Below are 24,051 nucleotides of genomic sequence, written 5' to 3' on the forward strand. Positions count from 1 at the left end.
ACCAAGACGCACCATTTATGGACATTCAGTGATGAAAGTTTGAGTGTAGGAGGAAAAGGAGAAGGACTGAGATGGGCTTAAGAACATATTTCAACATTTGATTGGAATGCATGCTCAGATGAGATTTTTAGGCTTGTGCTGCCTGAGTGGCTGCATGATTAGAGGTTTGCAGAGGGGTCCAGACTTCTACCTCCTCCCTTTGACAGTCTACCCAACCCCCATTACCAGATGTATGCTGCTCTGAGCCTGGAGCACAATGATGCACAGTCTACTTCACATACACACATGCAAACCTCCCTTTCAGTTTGAAAATAACCATGGACATGGCCCCTTTCTTCCATGTAAACACGTCACCCCGCTTTTCTCCACAAATAAAGTGCTTAAGTGTGTTTACTCTGACTGAGCATTTGTCCTTAGTTAGTTTTTCTTGTGATATGACATCAGTAAACCAAATGCACAGACTGAATTTGGGGCCAGACAGACACTAAAATGCTATAACATAACCTTTCGTCCTGTTTCTTTTTTTTTCCTTTTTTGTGTATTAAAATGTTTTTGTTGCCTTTTGTCCGCAGCAAATCACGGCTTTGAAAAAGGAGAACTTTAACCTGAAGCTGCGCATTTACTTCATGGAGGAGCGCATGCAGCAGAAATGCGATGACTCCACTGAAGACATCTTTAAAACGGTATTGTATTCATAATCTTGATTAGTGTCAGCATTGAAATGGCCTGCCTGTTTGTTTGGTACCAGTATTAACTGAGATCACAAGTTTGGAGACAGCGGCTGCATTTTATTCAAGCGAACCTTGTATATCAGAACAACAGTCCTGCCTTTTCATTGTTGCAGGTGTTTATTTATTCATGGAGTGAGCTATGATCCTTGGGCCTGATGTCTGTACATGAATTTAAGTCTTAAATGGCTTCATTTGTTGACCATTTCAAGTGAATTCGAATGACTCTTTTCTTTAGAACAGTTGTTGTTGTGTCACAACGACACACCCTTAAGGTCAGACTGAGTTCAAGGCAGGTTTATTCAATGTATACAAGATTAAAGGCCCGATTCCATTTCACCCTCTCCTCCGTGCCATGTAGCACTAATCCTACGTTTTGTACATTCACACCAACACTTGTGTGTCCTGCTTCATTCTGGGATGGAAGAGTGAGGGAGGGAATGGTTTAGCTACTCTTATCTTTAATGTTTTTATAAATGGGCCACTTAAACTAGAGAACTGACCTAAAGTATCATGTCTTGATAGAACATTGAGCTGAAGGTGGAGTTGGAGTCTATGAAGAGAGAGCTGGCAGAGAAACAGGAGCTGCTAGTGTCTGCATCGTATGTATCACTCTCTCGTTGACTCCGTTAAAATCAGATGTTGTCTCACTGTCGTTCATGAAAACACAAGATGTCAAATGTCAGTGGGGTTTTAAGTTGCCATGGGGTAAAAACGCGGTCGCGTACCAACCTGATCCCTTCTATGAATGTTTTTTTCAGTAAAGCATTGGAAAGTTTGGCTGGTAGAGAATCAGGAGAACCCCAGCGGGTGAGAGAGCAAGCTCACAGGGAGATGAATGCACTCAGAGACGCATTTAACAAGAGGATTGCTGACCTGGAACAGGTAAGTCAAAAAGAGTACGTGGAAGTTAGAAAGAAGAGTCATTTTAAAGTGCTGACTCTTATTCTCTAAATTACCATAGTGGTAGTAATTCAATAGACTTTTGTTTCCATTCTCAGTCTCTGCAAACAGCAGAGGAAGAGGTTGAGAAGATGGCAGCCATTGCTGAGCAAGAGAAGCTCAGGAATATAAACATGGAGAAGCAGCTCCAAGTCCTCACTCCACCAAGCGCCTTCACCCCTGTGCCTGCTCACAGTCCAGTCCAAGAACTGCAGCAGGCCCTGCAGGAGAAAGACAAGTACGGACAAAAGGAGCTTAAAGACAACATGCACATGAATATTCTTCTCTGCATAAAAACCTGAGCACTGTTATAATTTTCCTTTTACTCGTAACAGTATCATCGAGCAGCTCAGGATCACTTTAAAGAACCAGGAAGCTGTGATCCGTCAGAAGAGCAGCAGAGACAATCAGACAGATGCACCAACAGCCAAACAGCTATCTGACCTCATCGCAGAGAAGGATCAGGAGCTTAAGGTGTGGACTGAAAGGTTTTTAAAGATATGGGTTATAAGAGCCTTCTGTCTGTGATAGAATCAGAACTTATTTACTGCAACTTGTTTTCATGTCTTGTGCATATAGTCAGAAAATGGCTTTTCATTTTCACTTAACTTTAGAATCTAAATGAATAAAACTTGGTTTCGACAATACTTGCAATACGAAAGGTCATCTGAGCAATTGCTGGCTGTGTGTTCCCCAGGCCCTGAGAGACGAGCTACATAGAGAGAAGGACAAAACGCAGCCAGAGCAGCAGGTTGGTGGTGTTTGGATATTTTCACTCTAAATCACTGTGAAGTGCTACTGAATTACTGTTACACAATGACACTAAGTGTCTGTTGACCACTGGCAGCCTGCTTTTTTTTGAGCCTTTTCTCACTGCTTCAGGCCTTTTTTTTTTTTTTTTTCTCCCCACTGCTTGCCAAACTAAGAGAATGACCGATTTCTTCTGTCATTCCTTTCTTGCGAGAGACTCCACTCACACCTAAAGCCAACTCTTAACGGTGCATTCATGTGTGAGATGATTCAGACTCGTAGAAGACGAGGGGCACCGACAGTGTTCCCTCTTGTGCCACACATAACAGAGCTGACTTAAAAGGATTGTCTATGTTGTTGTTGTGACCCTGTGGGAAATGTTCATCGGTGTATTATATGACTTGCCTTTGTCCTCTGTGTGCCTCTTGGGACAGTTCTATTTTTGTTCCCCACATCAGTAAGGAGGGAGTTTACTCTCTTTGTTGTGGTAAATTTGGGGTTTAGGTGTGTTGCTACTGGTTACGCTTGCATCATTATCACCATTCAGTGAGGGGTTGGAGTCCAGGAAAGGCTGCATTGTTTCAGTTCAAATCTGAAAAATTCTTTAATTAGATAAGCAACTATAAAAATGCATCACTGTGACGGCGAACTGTAATTGCTTTTTCTATTGATGCTTCTTGGCCTGCATTTGTTTTGTCTGATATTTGACTGATATTATCACCTATGGAGTAATCTCTTGATTTCAGCTTTCAGATTCTTTTTTTTAATCAGTTTCTGTACTCTGTACACATTCTTGTTGAATGCTGAATATTATAACACATTTTCAACATCCAATGTTGAAATGCTGACTGAAGAGCTGCATTTCAGTGTTTTATGGGTGTTAAACACGATCGAACTTGAGGATTGTTATTTGAGAAAGGGAAGTTGATTTAAAGAAAATGAAATCCAGTTTTAAAATGTTAATCAAAGCGTTGTGCAGGAAGTTCGAAAATAGAAAGCTGTTAGTTGGAACATGTCCATAGTTCCTCATCAGTCCTTGGCATCTGGGCTCAGGTCATGGTATTAAGACTGGATTACTGTGCTGTGTGGAAACGGTTCCTTTGATAGTTATTTTTGGTCATCCTTCTTTTTTAAAGTAAAAAAAATATTGTTATCTCAATATTTTCGTAAGATCTGGATGAAAAATTTATTTCCAACTATGTATTGTCCATGTATTATACTATGTATTGACAACTATGTAAAAAAAAAAAGGAAAATGTATGCAGTAGGGCTTCTTGACAGGACTTTCAAATTTCCCTCCAGGATTGAAGTGTGATAGAATGTGGAACACAAATCTCAAAGCTGATCATAGTTATTCATCCATTTTTTTAAAAACTTAAAAAAAAAAAATTTTTTATTCAAGCTGTCAGACAGGATGGGCACTTTAGGAGTTATTGGCTGCTGCCGTCACCACAGCCTGCACAGGGCGAACCTTTCTACCCGATGTCTATTTCAGTGCATTTGATTTGTTTTCTGGAGATGGTCTGGCATCAGCCATAACGCAGATGACTGCAGTAGTCCCAAAGGATTTGATCTGATTGAATGAGTTGGGGACAGTGGAATAGAGGCGGAGGCAGGGATTATTAAGGCTTAGGGCTTATAGTGCTTTGCACTCAGTCATTCTCGTTTGTGCTTCGCTTGTTGGTGCAGTGAGGAAAAATATATAGATGACTCTTCTCGTGCTGGCAGGCTGATGGCCATTAAGTCACTGGACACTTGGAGTGTCGGGGAGAGATTTTATTTGGACTCTGTTTGATCTGGTGAGGGCAGAAGATCCAAGGTGTCATGAAGGACCCGTGCCGTATATGCGGTGTTCGTCTGGTGGGAAGCCAGTGTCGCTGGATCTTCAGTTCATCAGGAAAGAGGAAGTTACAAGTCATCCTGTCCCACGTGCTGGGGCGGGAGGTGATTCGCGATGGCCATGGAGAGTTCCTCTGTGGGAAATGTGTGTTTCAGTTGGAGAAGGTGGTTCAGTGTGACATTAATATCAACCAGCTGCAGGACGAACACAGCAATCAGATCCAGAAACTGCAGGCCGAGAAGGAACACATCATCCAGTGCATCGTCCACATCTACAACAAGAACAACCCAGGGAGCAGTGGCAGGGAGAGCACCCGCTCCAAGACTCCAGTCAGGTCCTCTGGGGTGGGCAGTCCTGTTGACGACGCTTCATGTCAGCTGGCCCATGAAAGATTACAGTTCAGGAAAAGTGGAAATGGTCAGGAGGAACATCGCATGAGAAGATGTGTGAGTCTGGATAGAATTGTCAGTAAAGGGGCATTCCCCTTGCGCTCAGGCCTTAGGGGCAGCAGGCTGGGATCAGGAGCAAGCATTGATGGCTCAATGAGTCTTGGACTCCGAGGTACACGTCATCGTTCGCAGAGCATGTATCTTGACCTGGTCCAACGTAAGGGCACGCTGTCTAGATCAGGATTTAAGGGTTTCTCCACATCTCTGCAGTCATTGAATCGAGACTTTTCCTCCGACACCCCTCCAGACCCTCAGCCCAAACGAAAACCAAGAGAGTCCAAGGTGTTTGTTCCCAGATATGGTACCTCTGAGCAACCAGGAGGAAAGATTCAAGCCAGAGCGCTGCTCCAGAGCTCCTCAAGTCAGCCATCTGTGATCTCTGACCTAATCCAGATCCTTCGCTGCATCTCTAAGCAGCAGGTTTCTTCTCCTACGGGTAGTCGCATTCCTGTCCTGAAGAAGTTAAATGGTGGTGCTGTTGTTACTCGATCCAAACTCAGACATAGAGAGGCAGGCTGGAAGTGTCTGCAGGATCTTACAGAAGAGTTTAATGATGAATACACCCCTGTCAGAGAGAAGGTAGTTATTTTTAGTAATACCAGCTGGGTAGATCTCCATTCTTCAGACAGAGAGCTGTGAAAGAAAGGTTATTGTTGCTCACTAGTGTAACTGATTTTCCCTCTTTTGTTGTTTGTTTGTGCTGTTTGTATTTTCTCAGAAGAAGATTGACCTTAATCGATTGGAGTCTCTTAGTAAAAAGTTGACTGAAGAGCTCAACCAGGTAAAAAGCACCAATGAGAACCTGACAAGGACTTTGGAGGATTCCCAGAATCAGAGCAAGGTACAAAGAGGAGACGCGTTACTCTCTTAAATATTTTCTACTTGCATTGATATGTTAGTTTAAATAAAAATCTGACTATTTTGTGCTTACAGAGCTTATCGGGGAAGCTGGAGGAGAAGGAGAATGAGCTCAACTCTGAGAGGAAAAATGCTCTGAAGCGAGATAAAACAATCCAGGGGCTCACGCAGGTTCTCAGAGAAAAGGAAAAAGAGGTAACAAAAATGCATTCATTTTTTTTGTTTGTTTTTAGCATGGCTGACACAGCGGTTGCTATTTTACAATCTCTGTTCTGTGTTGTGCAAAGCTCTAACACAAACTTGTCTGTCTGCCTTTGTATTGCACAGATTGCTGAGCTTTGTCATGAGATTGAGGACAGAGATGATGCTTTGACCAAGGCTAGAGATGCAGCACATAAAGCCCAACTGCAGAAATACCAGGCATGTATATGCATATGCCCCAGTCTCCACGTGTTCCTCCATGCTCCACAACGCCTACATTATACTTACACTGTGTGTATTTTCCTCAGGGAGTAGAGGAGCACCAAAACCTGTTAATGGAAAAGCAAACCGAATTGGCCCAGCTCCAAGGGGATCACCACACCAAGGTGCTTGAAGCCCAAAAACTGCAGCGTGCCCTGGAGAGGAAGGAGCAGGAGCTGGCTGACTTGCAACAGACAAAGGACCAGCTTGAGATGGAACTGGAAGACATGCAACAGCAGAAGAAGAAGGGAGACAAAGCCCTGAATGTAAGATGGCAGCAGTACACGGGCTGTCTATAGAACATTTCCATTTAAATGGTTTTCTACAGAAGAAGGCGATTTGGCTTTCTAAATCCTTGTCTGTTATCTGCATCGCGTCCTACTTCAGGATCTAAACAATCAGCTGAAAAAGCTGAATGGTGAGACGCGGGAGAGGGAAAGTGCCCTTGAACAGCAGTACCAGGAGCTGCTGGACCAAACCAAAAGAAAACTGCAGACCCACGAAGTCACAATCCAGCGGCTCACATCCATGCTGGCTGACAAAGAGCAGCAGCTACAGGTGACATAATATACGCAGACAGATTCTTGACCAAATAAAATATCCGACGTAAAATTTGGCATCGAATACTTTCAGATAGCATTTTAATATCATCTTTCTGTGTCCAATAGGAGTACATAAATATGGTCAGGGACTTTGAGCAAAGCAAAAATCCTGGCAGTAACGACAGCATGCTTGCCAAACTGCGACAGAGGTTAAAAGAAAAGGAGAGTGCTCTGGAGGTGAGTATTCCTTCTTTATGTGCTGGTTCCCAAGCTGACTATGATTTGGTTCTTGACACTCTTGTGTTTGGCCTCTACAGCAAGCTTTGGATGAGAAATTTGCTGCCATTGAGGAGAAAGACAACGAGATTCACCAGCTGCAACTGTCGCTAAGAGAAAAGGAAAGAGACTTGGATAGACTCAATAACCTACTTGCTCATAATGAGGAAACCATCAATGTTAGTGTTGACTTCCTTCCTTTCTTTTGATTGAGGAAAAATAAGTTGTTTTGGGGTGGTCAGGCTGACTATTTCTCTCCTTCCAGAATTTTGACAGTCTCATCAAGGAGAAGGATGTTGAGCTGCAGCATCTTGCAAATACTCTGAAGAACCTGCAGAGAGCCAAGCAAGATGTAGAAGATAACCTGAACAGATCACTGAGAGAGAAAGACTCCATTATCAACCAACTACAGCTCTCCCTGGAAGGCAAAACAAAAGATATGGAGGTTAGTCGTGAAATTCCCTCTCACACACCCTCTGCTGTGTGTTTAGCCTTGTTATTTTTACCAGTGTCACTCAGGCTGTCAGCCCTTAAACGTGCCTGTGATGTAGTTTTTGATTTTTCTGACTGTCACTTTTTGTAGGAAATGGCTGCATCAATGATGAGCCAGTCGCAAACTCATGCACGGGACCTCGCTGAACAGATGGGTCAGAGGTTAAAGGTCACAGAGGCTATGTTGGCTGAGGCTGTGAAAGCCAGGGAAAGATTAGTTGCCGACAACGAGAGTGCAGTGGAAGGGCTTCTGGCTACAATCAGCAGCAAGGACCAGCTCCTCAAGGTCAGCATTTAATTGTGGAAACATTCACATCCATTTCATTGACTCCTTCAGATAAACTTAGTTTTTGTGGTGGCAAATAATGATGCCATTTTGTGAAATAAATGAAATAGCCACACAAACAATTATTTGAGTAAGAAACTGAATTCAGTGTAAACATATGTCTGAAAATATTCTTTTTTTATACCGACGTGTGCAGACTTGTGACAAACTTCACCAAATCTCATTACTTTGATCTCCTGACTTGTCACCCTAGGAGTCTGCTGAGCGCTTCAACCGCATGCTGTCTGAGCGTGCTCAAGAGATTCAGGAACTCAGGAAGCAACTGGCTGACAAGCAGCAGCAGCTTGCTAATGCCGAGAAGCAAAGCTCCTCAACAGCCCAGGAGAGTTATTTAGAGACTGCAGAACTCAAAGCCCTGCTCGCAGAAAAAGACAGCCTCATCAATGTAAGATCCTCTGAGATGTAATGCAGTCATTCAGCTGTAAACTGTGCTCGACTCAGACACCGAACAAGAGGAGGAAATCAAAACTCCCAAAGGGAATGAGAGTTGTCCTCCATTTTGAGTTCTGTTACGCATGTTGGAAAAAGTTATCGCTAGTACACGTTTGAGTGTGTTTACATGCTGTCTTTGTCAATCTGCAGAAGCTGCTGCAACGTGGTCAGGAGAGGGACCAGTTCCTGGCAGAGATGAGTCAGAGGGCGGACTCGGATCATGTGTTGGAGCTCAGACAAACCATCCAAATCATGCAAGAGAAGCTGGACGAGAGACAAGGTGAGCCACCGTTTAAATCCCCACACTGGATATTTAAAGTTCGAGTTCGCGGTGGTGACATATGTTTGATTCTGTTTTGTCTGAACAGAAGCTGAGCTGTCCAGGAGAAACGGTGACGATAGTCAGGAAAACAATCCACTCTCCAAGAAAACCGTTGTTATCCTGAAGAAGGAGTTGGCGCAGAAAACTGAAGCTCTGAACAAAGCACTGAAGAGGGAAAACGAACTGAAGGTCAGTGAGCTGGAAGCATCTTCTTTACATCCAGTATTGGGATATTATTTGTTGATCATAAACCTGTATATTTATTTATTTATTTTTTGTATTCATTTTCTAGATTTCATTGGCTGAGCTCCAGTCTTTGCTTTCTGAGCTGGAGGGGCGCAGTGAAGGACAGGCTGCTAATATTGACTCCCTGACTGCTACTCTGAAGACCAAGGAGGAGATCATCAGTGTAAGGAGCCCTTGATCCACAATTCATGTCAATTAGGCCCGTTGTAGCTGTGATTTGACCTCTTCAGCCATCTTAGTAGTTCTTTGTGGTTGGTTTATGAATTTGTACAGGTTCTCCATCTGCGCCTTGGTCAGGGAGCCGACAGTCGAGCCGACCATACTCAGGATCACGTTACCAGCTCTGGCATGGACAGATCACTCCCTGCGCTGCCTCAGAGAGAGAGAACCATGATAGGTGGAGACAGGCAGCAAGAAGTAAAGTTTTACTTCTTTTTTTTGTTTTTTTAACACGTGAAATATAACAACACATTATTCTCAATGTTTACTGCCTGTTAAAACAGTTTATATTTGTCTCACAGGCTTTGCCAAACCTGATAGCCTTGCAACAGGAGCATGGTGCTCTAAACAAGGCCCTGAGAGCTGAGCAGCAGCTCTACTCCAGCTTGGTCAGGACTGTGAAGGAGGAAGACAGGTTGGGACATTTTTTTACTATAAATCATGCATAAATCAATCAACTAACACAAGGGTTATTTTGAAAATGAACTTGCTTATTTGTTAACGTTCATGTCCAATTAAGATTGTGTACATAAATCTCAATTTGTTGGCTTCATGTGTTTTTTTCTTTTTTCTTTTTGCAGTGCCCAGCGTCTACAAGCTCTACAACTGGAGCTGACAGCTGTTCAGCTTCTCAGGCAGCAGCTAGAAGACAGCATCAAAACTAATGAGGAGCTAAGGGATGACTTGGAGAGAGAGATAAACAGGGCCAAACTGAGAGAAGGTGCAGTGCAAACACACTGGGTTGTGGATGAGGATGGTGACTAAAGATGGAGAGAAATGAGGAAGGGAAAGACTTCCTTTATCACTTAGGGTTGTCAAGGAGTTCAAAACGTCAAGTTATTATCTACATTAAAAGCTATTAGGGAACACGCCAACAAACACTACATGCCCTCTTTGTCTTTTTTATTCTGCATGCGTACCTGGTTGAGTGGCCCTCCATTTTTCATCTGTGTGACACTTTCTGTTTACTGCTCTTCACATCATCACCTTCTCATCTGCTTGTCTTTGTACCAGAGTTGCAACTCATTTTCCTGTCACTCATTAAATGTATGTCCTTCACAGCCACAGTTCATGCACTGTCTGTCCTTTATTAAATGATAAATAAACGCTTCTGTTGGCCTGCCCTCTCTCTGTCTCTCACTTCTAACCTTCCTGTCTGCTTGTTTTGACTGTCCATTATGAACATTTGGTTGTTTGTCAATGACATGACCCTCTCTAACAGCCCTCTGGTCATTAATCCAACCCATCTGTCACACCATTTAAATTTAGCCACATAAGTATATCCATTATATAACCATTTCAATAAAGAAATTAAAGGATTTTATACTGTTTGCTGATGGAATTGGATAATAATGCACTGAGCTCACCATTAAAAACTAATGCTCCTGAAATAGATCCTAATCCAGGAAGTTCTGACATCACATAGTTAATGTAACTTAGCACCATTAGTCCTTGATATGACTGCAGTGCACAGTTTTTATTTTTATACAGGTTAAAGGTGTCGCTGTGTGCTGAGTTTTTCTTTTAATTTGCACAACTTGAGTGTCTGTCTGTCCACACGCATGTCTGTTCAAACATAAGCAAGCTCCTCCCACAGCCCTGTCTGCTGAGTGCCAGGTGTATAAATAGGTCAGCTGTAAGCAACACACACATGGTTCACATTCTCAGTGGCTGCAAGATAAATGGAGTGGACTAATTCTCTCCATATTTCATATTTAGGTGATTAGAATCGTAATAATTTACACATAGTCATATAGTTATATATGCAGTTATATATTTGTGCAAAAGCTTTAAGTGGATAAACATGCAAAAACCACTGTAATAGTGATATTGTTTCACTGTGTGTTTCTTTGGCTGTTGACTCCAGACTTTTTTTTTACACATTGTAGCCTTTTGGAAAATATATTAAATCCCGAGCCTTGCTTATTCTGATTCATCTTCTATTTCAAAACTTCCATCAAATTTAGTCTAAAACCATATCCTCCTGGTTTGCTTACAGTCAATATGCATGGATGCTAAGTTAGATTAGTTGTTTTCTGTATGTATTAGACGTGTGTGTAATGTATGTCTGGCGACTACTGTCAAATATTAGAATTTGTACAAATGCATAATCAAAATCTATGAAGTTTTAAATGTATATTTTGTCCCTTATTTTATTACCCATTCCTTTAAAAACAAAACAAAAACAACAAAAAAGGCGACTTATATTAAAAGCTCTTATTTTAGGCGACTGTGAATATGTAATGCCACTGTGTTCTTTATAGTTGTAAAAATATATATATATATATACTGCAGTGTTACTATCTTAATGATTAATATAACTTGATGCATCATGTGTATTAGACATTAGCAGCATTCTTAAAACTGAACACCTGATAGGTAATGGGCTGGAAACCATAACCATATGTGTGTCTGTTCAGGTATGAACCTGATTGATCCTAAAGAACTGGAGAGCATGAGACATCAGCTCGAAGATGCCCAGCGCTGGAACGCATCCCTGCAGGCTCGCTTAGGAGCAATTCAAAACCGAGGAGGAGGGGTTGGTGGAGCCAACGATGGTAAGACCAGAAAACAAACCATGCAGATGTCATATTCCTGTTTCTATGAACCTCTCAAAGAGTTTTGTTTGATTTCTTTGTTCCATGTTGTTTTTTTAGGTGATACTTTGAGTTTTATTGGAGATCAGACTTCCTACATGAGTATCTGTGTGGGAGAAGCACCTGATGATAGCTTTTCTCAACTCTCTGCTCAGGAGCTCCGACAGAAGGTAAACTCATTTTAAAACTAATGCGTCTGTTTGGGAAGAAGAATCGTTTCTCCAAGTCTTAAATCTACATTTTCTCATGCAGATGGTGTTAATTAGCACGCACAATTTGTCATGAAAGGGATTCCCTCTGTGCCTTAGGTGCTGGAGCTGCAGGACTGTGTCAGTGGACTGCAAAGTTTAAACAATGAGCTGCAGAGCCGACTGTCATCGATAGAGAAGTCGGAGCAGGATGCTCGTGACAAAGAGCTGAGCAGCAGAAGCCAGTGCAAACAGGTTAGAGGCCAAAAGAAATCTGCACATAAATGTGCTGTCAAGGTTTTTTTTTTCCCTTAACCTTGCAAAATGGGTCATTATTTTAATTTCTTAGTGATAGTTTTTCCACAGTATGTCCACCCCGCTAGAAATACTTCAACCACGAGCCATTGTCTAACCCCCACCTTTATTAGCTCCTTTCTAACCTTTAAACCCACATCTGAACCTCTACTCTGTCTAGCCTGCTGCTCTTTGCTCTATGGTGCTACATGTCTTGTTTCTCTAACGAGTGTGTTTCTTGTCTATAGTAGAAACTACCCACTTTCTCTATCCTTCTCCTTCCTAATCGGTTCCTGTTTTTTTGTTTTGTTTTGTTTTGTTTTTGTTTTGTTTTTTATCCCATGACACGGTCTCTCTTCGCCATGCTACATTAGACACATCATGCCATTCTGCTGTTGCTGTGCAGTGTTTTATGGATTATGTTCCCACTTTAAGTTTTATTTTACCAAGTCACGTGTGTCATACTCGCCTTCCATCCCATCACTCTAGCAGCTTGAGAAGACTCATGAGATGCAGCCACTGTCTCACAGAAACAGGGCACATCTTCCTGGTCAGGATAAAGAGACCCAGACAAACATCAAACTAGGACAGGTATGACGTGGTTGACCATTTATTAAATTGACACATAAAGTACTATTTGATGAACAGTATTGTGCAAACATCTTGAGCCACCAATTGGGTCTTATTTCTTTACATTTTTCTTCCAAGGAGCCAGACTTTCTTTGAAGTTTTTCTTAAAATGGTCTTCAGCAGTAGTTTGAAAGTCTTTTTTAAGGTTTTCTTTCTGCTTAAGAAGTTTGTTTCTTTGGATGTTGGCTGCTTTTTCTCTTGACCGTATACCAATCTATGAGTTATTCAAATTAAAAAGTACATTATTGAAGCAGTGTGGGATCATCTTGACGGAGAATGGCACAAAAGGCAGCCGACATCCAAACATGTCCTTCAGGATGTCCTTCAAGAAGCCTGGAGAGCTATTTCTGAAGACTAAATTACAAGATTTATACCAACAAGCTCTATGTTTGCACATGTTTCCATTAATTGCTGCACCTATTTTCTGTTTTCCTGGTAATATAAAGAAATGAGGGGTGGCTCAAGACTTTGCACAGCACTGAGGATACTGTAGAGGTTCATCTGTTTTTATAATCATTGCTAACTATATTTCTGCACCGTTTCTTTTAGGTGACATCTGGAAAGCTGTTAGGTCAGGAGAGCATGGATGTTGGGCTTGGCCAGAGTAGAGAACATGGTCACTCTGACAACAGTGGAGTGAGAGATTCTAGGGAGAGGAACATAGATGTAATGGCACCTCAGTCTCTGTTTACTGATTGTGGGTCTTCCTCAGCCTTGCACCTCAGGTGGGTCCTTTTTTTCATGAGGGTTCAGAACCTACCTCGTGATTTCACCTTGTGTTGACTTTGAATGAATATTACACTAATCGAATGTCGCTTCCTGCAGAGATGAACTACTCCGACTCAGATCAGAAAATATGGAGCTACGGGGTCTTCTGAAGGAACAAAAATCCGCTGAGTGTAAAGAGAAGGAGAGCACCGATGTGTCTGGGAACAGCAGTGATGGACAGGCTGAATTAAAAAAGAGTTTGGAAACGCAGCAAGCTGCAACTAAGGAGGATTCTAAAGTCACCAAACTGTCAAAAGAAAGAGGAAAGAAAAATTTGAAGGAGATGTCAGATGGGGAGGACCCGGTGACGACTGTCAGCACTGCAGATAAGATGGACAGTGCAGAAATGAAATGTCCATCACACAGCAAGAGCTTAAAGCAACATGTCACAAGACATAGGGTAGGTGTTATATTGTAATTAAAGTAGAAAGATGCACCATATTTATCCCTACTTTATGGCTTACTTTCATTGTTTTTAATGTCTCTTATTCCATTCGTTTCCATTGCAGGCTGGTGTCAAATCTCGCCTCCCTGTGCCGGTGAGGCTGAGAGAGGAGGCAAGCGGCAGCAGGCTGACTGTGAACTCTGACCAGCCTCAAGCTGATGCACAGCAGCACCTTGATTTGGATTTCTATGGTTCTGACCAGCAGTCACATACTGACTTTGACTCCCACACAGAACTCCAGCACAGCACTTCTCCTTCATCCACCCCCAGATATACTCAACCCAGCTGCAGTCCGGCTGGGTCTGACATGGGCTCGGAAGCCAGAGTGGCAGCGGATCCCACCCAGAACGATGCTGCTCTTTTCACCCAGCTGGAGCTTCTCCACCAGGAGTGCCAGGAGAAAGAGGCGCTGATCAACAAGCTGACTGAGCAGCTTTCAGATTGGGAAGAGCTCCATGCTCAGCTTCAGGAAAAGGAGAGACTTAATCGCCAGTACACCGAGGCCTTGCAAGCTGCACAATCCACCATCGCTTACCTGACTGCCTGCAGTCTGGACAGCCAGAGTGGATTTGTTTCACACACGAGCTCTGGTTCTTTGGGTTCTGATGCTGCCCTTCACAGTAGATGCACTGAGCTGCAGAACGCCTTACAGGAGAAAGAGGAGCTCAATAATGAGCTTATCAACCTTTTGAACATGGCAGAGAAGGTCATTACCTCCACTGGCAGCCAAGAAAAGAATCCAGAAATCAGTGATCTTTGTTTAAGAATAGAGGATGCATTGCAGCAGATAAATGCATCTTCAGATCAAGACAGCCCAAGGGGGGTCTCTGGAGGTACCGAGGACTCTCTGCATGAGCTGCAGCGGCATGCGGACTCTTTGCAACAAGCACTTTTGGAACAGAACAGGCTCAATGCAGAACTTCGGGAACAGCTCAGGGCTGCAAACGCTGTTGCACAACGTGGCTACGGCAGTGACAGCGGTGGCCTAAATGGCACCACTTCAAGGCAGAAAGCCAAAACGGCAGAGTCACTCGAAGAAGAAGAGTCAAAGGAACACCGTGGTGCAGTGGGAGCTTCTGATAATGCTAATTTAAATGAAGAGATGTTTAACGTTCTAAAGAACTGCTTCAGTGCAGCAGAGTCTGCCGTTGCCTCTTTAGCGGCTCATTGTGCAAACACTGGCTCCTTTGTCTCTAATAAAGCATCACAAATTGGCCGTGACCTCCAAATAAACTTAGACAAACTTCAGAGAGCTTTACAAGAAAGGAAGCAACTGGGTGAACCTGCACAGCCTACAACAAAATCCCACAGCAATCTGTCCGCTGCTTCTACTGAAACAGAGGGCCAGAAGTTCCATCAAGATCTGATGCTCCTCTACAAGGTCTTTAGTGATTACTCTCAGAGGATATCTGACCTCCAGGCTTCCCTGCATGAAGAGAGGGGCCACAGGGGGGAGAGCGAAGCCCACAGGACAGTACAGGATGCCAAAGGATTACCACCAAGTGTTCAGGTCCAATTGGAGACTTTACATAAGGCTCTGAGGGAGAAGAAGAAGGCATGTAAAAGCTTGGAGGAGAAACTGGCCACTGCTCTTACCAATACACCCTCCCCTGAAACTGCACTTAAAGGTCAGATAACACCCTGACATGCTTGCTTTTGGTTCTGTGCAACAGAAGCAATTTATTATAATGTGATACTGGATATATATAAGAAAAAAACACCATAAAGAAAATAAGTAAGATGCTGTAAATGTTTTTCTTTCTAACTTGGAATATATTGCTTCCAATGCCAGCTCCTGAGCAGGGTGACAAAGGAGTGCAGGTGGATTTGCAGGACCTGGGTTACGAAACCAGTGCCAAGAGTGAGAACGATAGGGAAGAGAGCAGTAGCACAGGTAGACAGCCTTCAGGCGGACTCTGCATGTCTGCCTGCTGAGTGGACACTAATCTCAAATGTGGATAGATTCTTTCAGTATATCTGCATGAGGAGGGAAGAATTGGTGTTTTCCGTTTGAGTCTCATAACACGCACGGTCTCTTTTCTGGTTTTAACCTGGGATTTCTTCTGCACTGATCGGCAAATTTGAATGGGATCTTTTGCATGTTTCAACTCAGTTTCAGAATATTTTTCAAGCACTTATTAACATCTCACTTTTATTTCTCGTAAGGCTAGCCTTATCTCGTATTGTTTATGTCCTCTCATGGCAGTCTCACTGCCACTGATTTGTTCCCCTGTTTAATGTCTCCGTCTCCCCCGTGTGGCCAGATCTGGAGGTGGGTGTGAACCCTGGCTGCAGCCGCTCCAGCCTGCCCTCCCTGTTGAAACATGAACAGGCAGCCTTCTCCTCAACTGAAAATTTGGACTCCACCTCCAGCACATACCCGAGTTCCCCAGCTCTAAGCTCTGCCAAGGTAACCAACTTATTCTCTACTAAATGATCAGTGACTTTCCAGTCCACTCTTTTGGTGTCATTGGCATTTGCACGCATGATAATAAGGTGATTTTATTTTTTAAATCTCTTCTCAAATCTCATTATTGATCAGCATCGGCCAGTGCCTGAGCATGTTAAGCCAATTAACAGGCAGGTGCCTCTGTGGACAGCGCAGTGTTGTTCCTGTGGAAACCATCTGTAAAATAAGAGTGAAAACACATGACACTGCTCCTTGTTTCAGTCAAATTGCCATGAAACTGGCAGACCCCAGTGGATGTTGAGGGGAAAAATCAAAACCGGCCAAATAGATGTGCCTAAAAGAAAAAATCTGCGTCATACATTGGCTTTTGTCTGCCATGAATTTTAAAGATCGGATGCATTAGACCTCAACTAATATTACTATCTCATACTAGCGTCAGATATTTGGCTCGTTTTTTAAATCTTTGGATGGTGTATTTGAAGTTCGTAGCCTTATTTTTTTTGAACTGGTGAAAGATAAACGAAGAGCAACAGAAAGAAGGCGAACTTTAGCTGAGAAATATCTGCATTTGGTCTACAGCTTTTTGGCTGAAAACGTGCACTTTCACTTCCCTGAATGTGATACACTGCAGCCGTTTGACAGTTGCCTCTCAGGTTTCTTGCTTGCTTGTTTTTTGTTTTTCTTTATAATTTACACCTAAATACAAAGGAAAGGGCTTAGGTTGAAGAATGCCTTGCTCTGTTTAGGATTACTTCAATAAATTCCTTACAGGGTCTGATTGTATCGCACTGGTTAAGTTTGCCTCAGTGAAAGTAACCTTGTTACAGTGTTATTTTCACAATCGGAGCCATTTAAACTTAATTTATTTTCACCTTCGGAGAACAGGAGATGCAGTGTTGCGAACTGATTCTCAGTTTAGTTCTGCTTAACAGCAGTTTCCCTGTGTGACAATTGTCCAAGTTTTACTGACCAGCCATTGTCTATTTGTAGGTTAGCGTGAAGAGTCTGCAGGCGTATGATGAATACGGCGCATCGGAGGACCCTCTCCAGCTTCAAGCACAAGTCAGAGAGCTGAAGGCCCAGCTTGAAAACCAGACCAAACTCATCTGTCAAATGCAAAGCCTTCTGCGCAGGAATTCTCTGTCTGGTGACCTAGTTGCCGGCGTCTCTGACCCATCTGTCGTCAAGGAACATGAAGGTGCACACAAATTGGGCCATAGCCAAGAAAGGAGCCCGTCAGTGAAGGTCAATACCAGCCGTCCAAATATAGATGCAGAGAAAGACGGGCCGCTGAAGAAAATCTTGGGTGAACAACCGCAGCAGACCCGCAGCCGCTCTGCATCACCTGCGAGGTCTTTCATTAATTTAAGCACATGATTAGGATGACATCACAGTCCATTTTAAAATCAAATCTGTGTTGTTAATTTGTTGATTTGTTTTTCACAGACTGGATTCACTGGTCCAGTCGCAGGCCAGGGAGCTGTCACAACTGAGGCAGCAGATCAAGGAGAGCCGCAAGCTGGGAGCCCTGCAGCGTCGGCAGTTGGAGGAACTGAGCAAGGCCTTCAAAGAGCTGCTGCACGCTGGCGAAGTGGACCGCTACATGGGCGAAGTGGTCAAAACGCAGCTGGATAAGAGCCTGAGCATTCTGGACAGACTGGAGGGACGGCTGGACAAAGGTAGCTCCTGCCTTCATAAACTGCATCAGTCGTTTTGCACAGACAGAATTAATTATATGATCTTTTTTTTTAATCATGACACAGTAATGTGTTAAAAAACAGAACATGCATGCAGATGAAGGATTTTATGAATTCGAAACTATTAAATGTGTTAAGATAAAAGCCACCGGGGGGGAAAAAAGAGATGAAGACAAAAGAACAGTCACCCATAAGTGATGTGTACAGACAGGTCCCTGACAGCTCATTTCCCTTTGTCTTTTAGGAGAGTCTCATCTGGATAATGAAGATGTAGCGGCTCTTGAACTGTCTCGCAGGTACGGCCCATACAATCCCATGATTAATGTATTTTACTTAATACCACTCGCATCGTTACGCATCAACTGTTAGCTTTGAGCCATCAGCTACGGGGAAATCTTGTTTTCTGACTCTGTTTAAAGAGAACGCTGTCAGGTTGCGAGTAATGAGGATTTTTGTTAACACGTGCCAGATTCTTCCCAGTTTTTTCCCTTTGTCTCCAGTCTGTGTGCTGAGCTTCTCAGCCACTCGCATACGAACAGCCTTTTTTCTGCTGTTGACAATATGGGTTGATATTTGTCTCGTGACCCTTTTAAGCCTCCCCCACACCTCCATGCAGCCTATCGCCTTATGACCCAGGGCTGTGCATTTGTGTGTTCTGTTGGTTTTTTTTTTAATAGCATCCTGCTGTTGACCTACTTTTATCTGTCCACCAAAACATTAAGGTCACACTGCCCCTAACTGGGTCACCGGTGTCTCTTAGAATTTAGAGATGATTAGACATGCTACATTTATTTACATACAGTTCAACAGGATTTGAACCGTTTTGACCCATTTTAATGGCCCGTGGTGGTCAGGACCAATGAAAACATTCAAAGATATTGTAGAATTATAACACATGTGATGTTTAAAATTTTTATTACTTTTTTTGTTTTCATTACTGAAATAGACCTTTAACCTTACATTATGATGTGAATAGACTCCTTTTTTTTTTTTAAACTGCATTATGAATTGTTAAATCATAATATAAAGCTGAGTGTGATGAACATTTACACATATTACCACTGATGTGGGAAGTCTTGGGAAGCTTCAGCAGGCGTCACAGTCGCTTCCCTCCTGCGAGGAGAGCATGAGAGACTCTTCTGACAGCCTGTCTAGAATCCAGCAGGAGATAGATTACCTGCGTCTCGAGCTAGAGGGCGAGAGAGAGCTGCTGCAGCAGCACGTCAGTCTTCTCGTGCAGCAAAACCTCACTCTGGCTGAATGCACCAGGGAGCAGCTGGACCTGTGAGTGGGTTTTGATCCAGACAGACAGCATGGTGTGTTGCTGTGGAATTGAATATTTTCCTTCTGTTTTCACCTAAAGTTGCCTCAAAGCCCTTAGTTTTGGACCTCTTACGACTTGAGTTGCCTCTTCTTTTCTTTTTGGGTGCTGTTTTTTGCTCTCTCGTCGAGTTGATGTGGTGAATCAAATCCAGCTGGTATTAATGACTCATTTCGTCTCCTCCTAGGTTGGCTAAGGAGCTGCAGGAGAAGAATCGACTCATCCAGAGTCTTCAGAGTAAGATCAGAGGCCAGAGTCCCAGCAGCCACCACAGTTCTCACTCTGATCTTTACCACTCCTCTTCCTCCTGCCACAGCAGCCCCACTACGCAAGGTGGCAGTCAAGCACATTGTAAGAGTTTCCAGATGCAATTTTTAAACATAGTCTTGGTATTGGAATGTATTTGTGGATGAGTGAAGTCCATTTCTAGTCTTGAATGCCACAGATGATACGTCCTGAAAGGTATAGAAAGCACTAGACGGGATTTCCTCTATTAAAAATGCATATTTTCTCCATTTCTTACTTAGTGGAATGTCATTGAGGTTGCCTTAGTCCTTGTTTGTGGGCAAAGCCAGTCTAGTTACTGCCTGTAATGGCACTTATTTTCCACTCAGATCTATTCTGGTGCAGTGAGGCATGCAGCATGACAAAGCACGCTGGTCAAGGGTAGAGCCGGTGTTCAGTTTCAAGCCAGCTCCACTTAAAGTTGCATTATTCAGTGGTACCTATCCGGTTTAATCCTCAAATTGTATTTCCCTTGGGGAAAAAGGCAGGAAAGACTATTACAGAATCCTGTGAAGCATGTCTGTAACAGCCAGCACAGAGGCCTGTTGACCTAACACTGTAAGTTTCAGTGGTTCATGGTGGTCTGATGGTGCTTGTTAATGTGCAGAAGTTATACCAGTGAATGACCTCCTGCTTTCAGGATTTAATGAGGAACGAGGGAGAACAAAGTCTTCATAAAGCAATGAGGGGTAACTATTTTGGAGTGAGTTATTTCACTTTCTTTGTAATCCTGTACATATTCAGGCCAGCAGCATCACTCTGACTGGACAGGAGTCGCTGTCCCTGCTGGAGGAGGAGCTCAGGAAGAAGGTGTGTCGGGTCACAGGGATGCTGTCAGCAGACTGGAGGGTCTGCAGAGGGAGAACGGACGCCTGCAGGAGCAGCTAAGAAGCAGCGAAGACCTCAATGCCACCCTGCGCACAGAACTGGACCTGCACCGCTCAATCATGGCACAGACTAACTCTCACCATCAGGAACAGGGTCAGGGCCACAAGCAGGAGGTCGCAGAGCCTCAAACAGAAGCGCATAAGCAAGACGCAGAAGTTATCTCACAAAGAGGCGCTGGAGAACTCCCTCGCACAATGAATTCAGGTAAATATTGGACATTGGTAATTATTTAAACTTTGCATTAGACTGCTTGTATGATTAGATTAGAAAATGACTTTAATGTGTGTTTTAAATGTTCATTCTTTACCAGCACTTAGATTTGTCCTGTATGTAAACGTATGCAGATTAATTTTAGTAAAGCACTCCACTGCTTTTACATAACCTTCAGTTTGCATTTTACACAGAGCAGCACTGCTCTGATAGTTATTTCAGATTAGACATTGCACATGTTTAGCTTAAAGCCTGTGGCACAAATGTATGGTATTAAAAGAAATGTGCATTTCCGACGCAAGAACCTGTTTAATAACAGTTGCATCATGAGAGGAGATAGCTGCGGGATCCAGACTGGAGAGTAAGAGTCATATCTGTTGCTTCAGTCTTAGCAGTTCTGTTTGCAGCGTGTCATGTTAGTGCAGTACTAAATCAGCTGGTGGCTTTGGATGCGTTTTCCACTTGGAGGATGTTTGATTCATTTGCCTCTTGTTTTGTGTGTTTGTTCATGTTTTCTTGAGAACCATAAAACTCATTTCAAGCACCCCCCCTAACCTGGATGTGTGCTTTTATCGCTGTCAGACCTGCTTGCAGAACATCTACTGGAGATCAGAGCTTTGCGACAGCGCCTGGAGGAAAGCATTCGCACCAATGACCGCCTCAGAGAACAGCTGGAGAAGAGACTGGCCGAGGTGGAGAAAGACCCAGGTACACACAACAAAAAAATCTAGCACCGTCTTATCCTGTCGTTGGCTTCCGGGTTGCACTTCATCCTTATTAACTGATATGCTGACTGATGAATGTGGGCATTTGCTTTTTCAGCGTCCACCAATATCTTCATCCATGGCCATGAAGAGCAAGGTCAACTGGCTAATGAGGTGCGATTCCTCTGGGAACAAAACCAAGCCCTAAAAGAGCAGCTCAGCATGGGATCGAGAGGTAAAACCCACATTTTCCTACAAGTTTGTAACCCGACAGCAGCAGAGTGACATTTTAGCCAATTTTATAATAAACCATGTTAATGCCACTCCTGGATGCTCTGAAAGTTTTTTTCCATGTTTTAAATTGGCTGAACAGTTGCATCACTCATATGGCGGTGGAACACTTACTCACAGATGTCTTTCTTTTGTTTTTAGATAAGCAGAAGGAGAATGAGAAGCTCCGGGAGACACTAGCCAGGCGGACAGCCAAACTGGAGCAGAGTAGAAAGGAGTGTGATGCTCTGAGGCAGGAAAACTTCCATCTGCAGGAGACACTAAAGCACAGCAGCCAGGAAAATGCACTGCTGCAGGATTCGCTGCGCTCCAGCAAAGAAGAGCTGCACAGGTACATAGGAGCGCAGGTGTACAGGTGGCTCATCATTACGGGCCGGGCTCTTCTAAAGGTCTCCTCACAGGACACACTTCCTGCCATTGCTGCTCTTCTCCATGCAACCTGAGACCTAATTACCAGTCTAAATGGTCATTACCATTATTCCATAGTATTAATACATCTGTGAAACTTGAGTCTATCATGGAAGGCTCATCAGCGAACACAAATGCTCATGATGATGCATAATGATGGTATGCGACCTCTTGCCCCACGTTCCACTGACACAGTTGAGTGAGGCTGCAACTCAAAACCAGGAGTCCAGTTTAGTGCATGATCACATCTCCTCTCCCTTTCGCTCGCCTGAGTGTCTGTGTGTGTGTGTGTGTGTGTGGGGGACGTTGTGTAAAGCCCAAAGCTCAGTCTGCAGTTAGGGCCGCTAGATATAAAACTTGTTTCCTGGTCCAAGATTAACCAAAACATTTTGTCTATAAATGTGATTCTGTGCAACATCACAAAGGCTTGTGTGCAACTAGGGGGCAGAAAGCAGAGTTCCTCTTATTTGTTTCACAATAAGAACATTGTTCAATATTCCCAAAGTATCACAGCTCTTTGCCAAGAGTAAAATATTGTGGATCCAGGCCAGTAAAAGGCCAGATTTGGCTCCAGCAAGTCCAAAAGCAGCATAAGTTTGTGCAGCACCCTCTTTGTCTCAAAATGCAAAACTGCGATGCCCTTTTATAAAACTGCATCTGTTGTTGCTGCACAGAGAACAAAACTGTATGCGTTAAATCATGTGTCTTTACATTTATTTATACCTTTATCATCTTATAAACAACCACAGATGCATAATGTGCTGCACACAGCGTTGACACACAAAACAAATGGAGCAGAGCGAGCTGTAATCACATCCACTTACTGTCATTATCGGAACTTATGATGAAAAATGTAGTTCCTGAAATTTGTTTTACGGTCTTGTAACCGTCAGCCATGTTTTTGCTCCCCCGGATGCAGACACATCAGTAACGTTCATGAGCCCGAAAAAAATCCATCTTTAATCGAAACTCTTTTTCTTTTTCTGTCTGACTGACCAAGAGTCTTCAAGTCTTCAAGAGTTAGTGCCTATTTGAAATGTTTCTGTTTGGGATGTTTTCAGGTTGCAGTGCGAGGTAAAACTCCAGAGGCAGCAGCTGTCCGACTCCCAACATCTTCTCCAGTCTCTGCGGGTGGAGCTGCAAGTTTACGAAAAGATGAAAAACGATTCCAACAAACACGATGGTACTAGTTTTGTTGAAATATCCCGAGTAAAGTGCAGTGAATAAACACTCATTTAATCTGAAAAGTCATTTCAGATCCTCTAGACACTTTTCTTTCTGGGAGGGTTACTTAGTTGAGAAGTAGCTTCGATGCATGGATCGACTTTTGCTGAGGCAGCAACCACAGCTTCAAAAACGCTGTGGTTACGAAAAGGTGTTTTCATTTTTTGTTGTCAGCAACTTGGTCCAGTTTACTGAAGGTAATGAAGTAACCTAATAGTAATGCACACCTTATTGCCCACACCCTCTGTAATATACATACATATATTCATATGATGGAGAGCTAATAGCTATTCAGCTAAATTTGGTTTAGAATTGGAGAAGAAGTTAGGAGTTAGAATAGTAATTGTCATATGAACTGTGGACACTCGCCTCTGATGTTGAAGAGTCTGACTGGTGAAATCCAGCTATCCACTTTGCTTCTGTTCCCCTTGTTTTGGTTTTCTGTGGCACTCATGAGAGGATATCTGATCTTTCTCTCACCGGTCAGAATCTAACGGGACGACCCAGCATCCCGGCCCCGTTCCTTCCTCCGGCTCCGTGGACCTCGCAGAGCTGCTGTCAGAGATCAGACACCTGAGGCTGCAGCTGGAGAGGAGCATCCAGACCAACACAGCTCTGCGGCAGAAACTGGAGGAGCAGCTGCTCAGAGGACCCAATCGCTCTGAAACCATCAACATCAACTACCTGCTGTCATCTCCAGGTGGAAAACTACACTGTCGCACATCTTATTTACCTTTGACATAAACAGGAAGGCATATGAGCACACAGTGGAATGTGCCAGGTTGTG

The 24,051-nt window shown here is 43.3% G+C and overlaps 2 protein-coding genes across 7 annotated transcripts in view; both read left to right on the forward strand.

Annotated features, from left to right (window-relative positions):
• LOC140276832 (uncharacterized) overlaps positions 1–24,051 on the forward strand; it is a 31,634-nt gene that overhangs the window by 5,201 nt on the left and 2,382 nt on the right. For 3 of the 6 annotated variants that reach the window (XM_072371655.1, XM_072371660.1, XM_072371658.1), the window contains exons 4-44: positions 573–683; positions 1,254–1,330; positions 1,490–1,613; positions 1,730–1,908; positions 2,006–2,144; positions 2,368–2,421; positions 5,428–5,550; positions 5,643–5,762; positions 5,895–5,991; positions 6,081–6,295; positions 6,417–6,587; positions 6,698–6,808; positions 6,889–7,026; positions 7,113–7,292; positions 7,431–7,625; positions 7,879–8,070; positions 8,268–8,397; positions 8,486–8,628; positions 8,732–8,848; positions 8,959–9,102; positions 9,207–9,319; positions 9,486–9,625; positions 11,325–11,462; positions 11,562–11,671; positions 11,810–11,944; positions 12,473–12,574; positions 13,163–13,338; positions 13,439–13,781; positions 13,891–15,454; positions 15,619–15,720; positions 16,091–16,236; positions 17,227–17,588; positions 17,683–17,915; positions 18,178–18,229; positions 19,442–19,605; positions 20,284–20,631; positions 21,220–21,345; positions 21,460–21,576; positions 21,774–21,963; positions 23,102–23,223; positions 23,752–23,964. In XM_072371655.1, coding sequence (XP_072227756.1) covers positions 573–683; positions 1,254–1,330; positions 1,490–1,613; positions 1,730–1,908; positions 2,006–2,144; positions 2,368–2,421; positions 5,428–5,550; positions 5,643–5,762; positions 5,895–5,991; positions 6,081–6,295; positions 6,417–6,587; positions 6,698–6,808; positions 6,889–7,026; positions 7,113–7,292; positions 7,431–7,625; positions 7,879–8,070; positions 8,268–8,397; positions 8,486–8,628; positions 8,732–8,848; positions 8,959–9,102; positions 9,207–9,319; positions 9,486–9,625; positions 11,325–11,462; positions 11,562–11,671; positions 11,810–11,944; positions 12,473–12,574; positions 13,163–13,338; positions 13,439–13,781; positions 13,891–15,454; positions 15,619–15,720; positions 16,091–16,236; positions 17,227–17,588; positions 17,683–17,915; positions 18,178–18,229; positions 19,442–19,605; positions 20,284–20,631; positions 21,220–21,345; positions 21,460–21,576; positions 21,774–21,963; positions 23,102–23,223; positions 23,752–23,964 — 7,756 coding nt within the window. The remainder of the gene's footprint in view (positions 1–572; positions 684–1,253; positions 1,331–1,489; positions 1,614–1,729; positions 1,909–2,005; positions 2,145–2,367; positions 2,422–5,427; positions 5,551–5,642; positions 5,763–5,894; positions 5,992–6,080; positions 6,296–6,416; positions 6,588–6,697; positions 6,809–6,888; positions 7,027–7,112; positions 7,293–7,430; positions 7,626–7,878; positions 8,071–8,267; positions 8,398–8,485; positions 8,629–8,731; positions 8,849–8,958; positions 9,103–9,206; positions 9,320–9,485; positions 9,626–11,324; positions 11,463–11,561; positions 11,672–11,809; positions 11,945–12,472; positions 12,575–13,162; positions 13,339–13,438; positions 13,782–13,890; positions 15,455–15,618; positions 15,721–16,090; positions 16,237–17,226; positions 17,589–17,682; positions 17,916–18,177; positions 18,230–19,441; positions 19,606–20,283; positions 20,632–21,219; positions 21,346–21,459; positions 21,577–21,773; positions 21,964–23,101; positions 23,224–23,751; positions 23,965–24,051) is intronic. The other 3 variants (XM_072371656.1, XM_072371657.1, XM_072371659.1) reach the window with 3 other exon arrangements.
• On the forward strand, positions 3,852–5,348 carry LOC140277463 (uncharacterized). Its single transcript, XM_072372498.1, has one exon. It carries the CDS (start codon positions 4,245–4,247, stop codon positions 5,346–5,348), a length of 1,104 nt encoding a protein of 367 aa, XP_072228599.1. The 5' UTR covers positions 3,852–4,244.

Source organism: Leuresthes tenuis, unplaced genomic scaffold (assembly GCF_036924035.1).
Source record: "Leuresthes tenuis unplaced genomic scaffold, fLeuTen1.0.hap1 SCAF_19, whole genome shotgun sequence".
NCBI lineage: Eukaryota > Metazoa > Chordata > Actinopteri > Atheriniformes > Atherinopsidae > Leuresthes > Leuresthes tenuis.

Excerpts from the sequence above, each read along its gene's own strand:
- LOC140277463 (XM_072372498.1), top strand. The coding sequence starts at position 4,245 with ATGAAGGACCCGTGCCGTATATGCGGTGTTCGTCTGGTGGGAAGCCAG.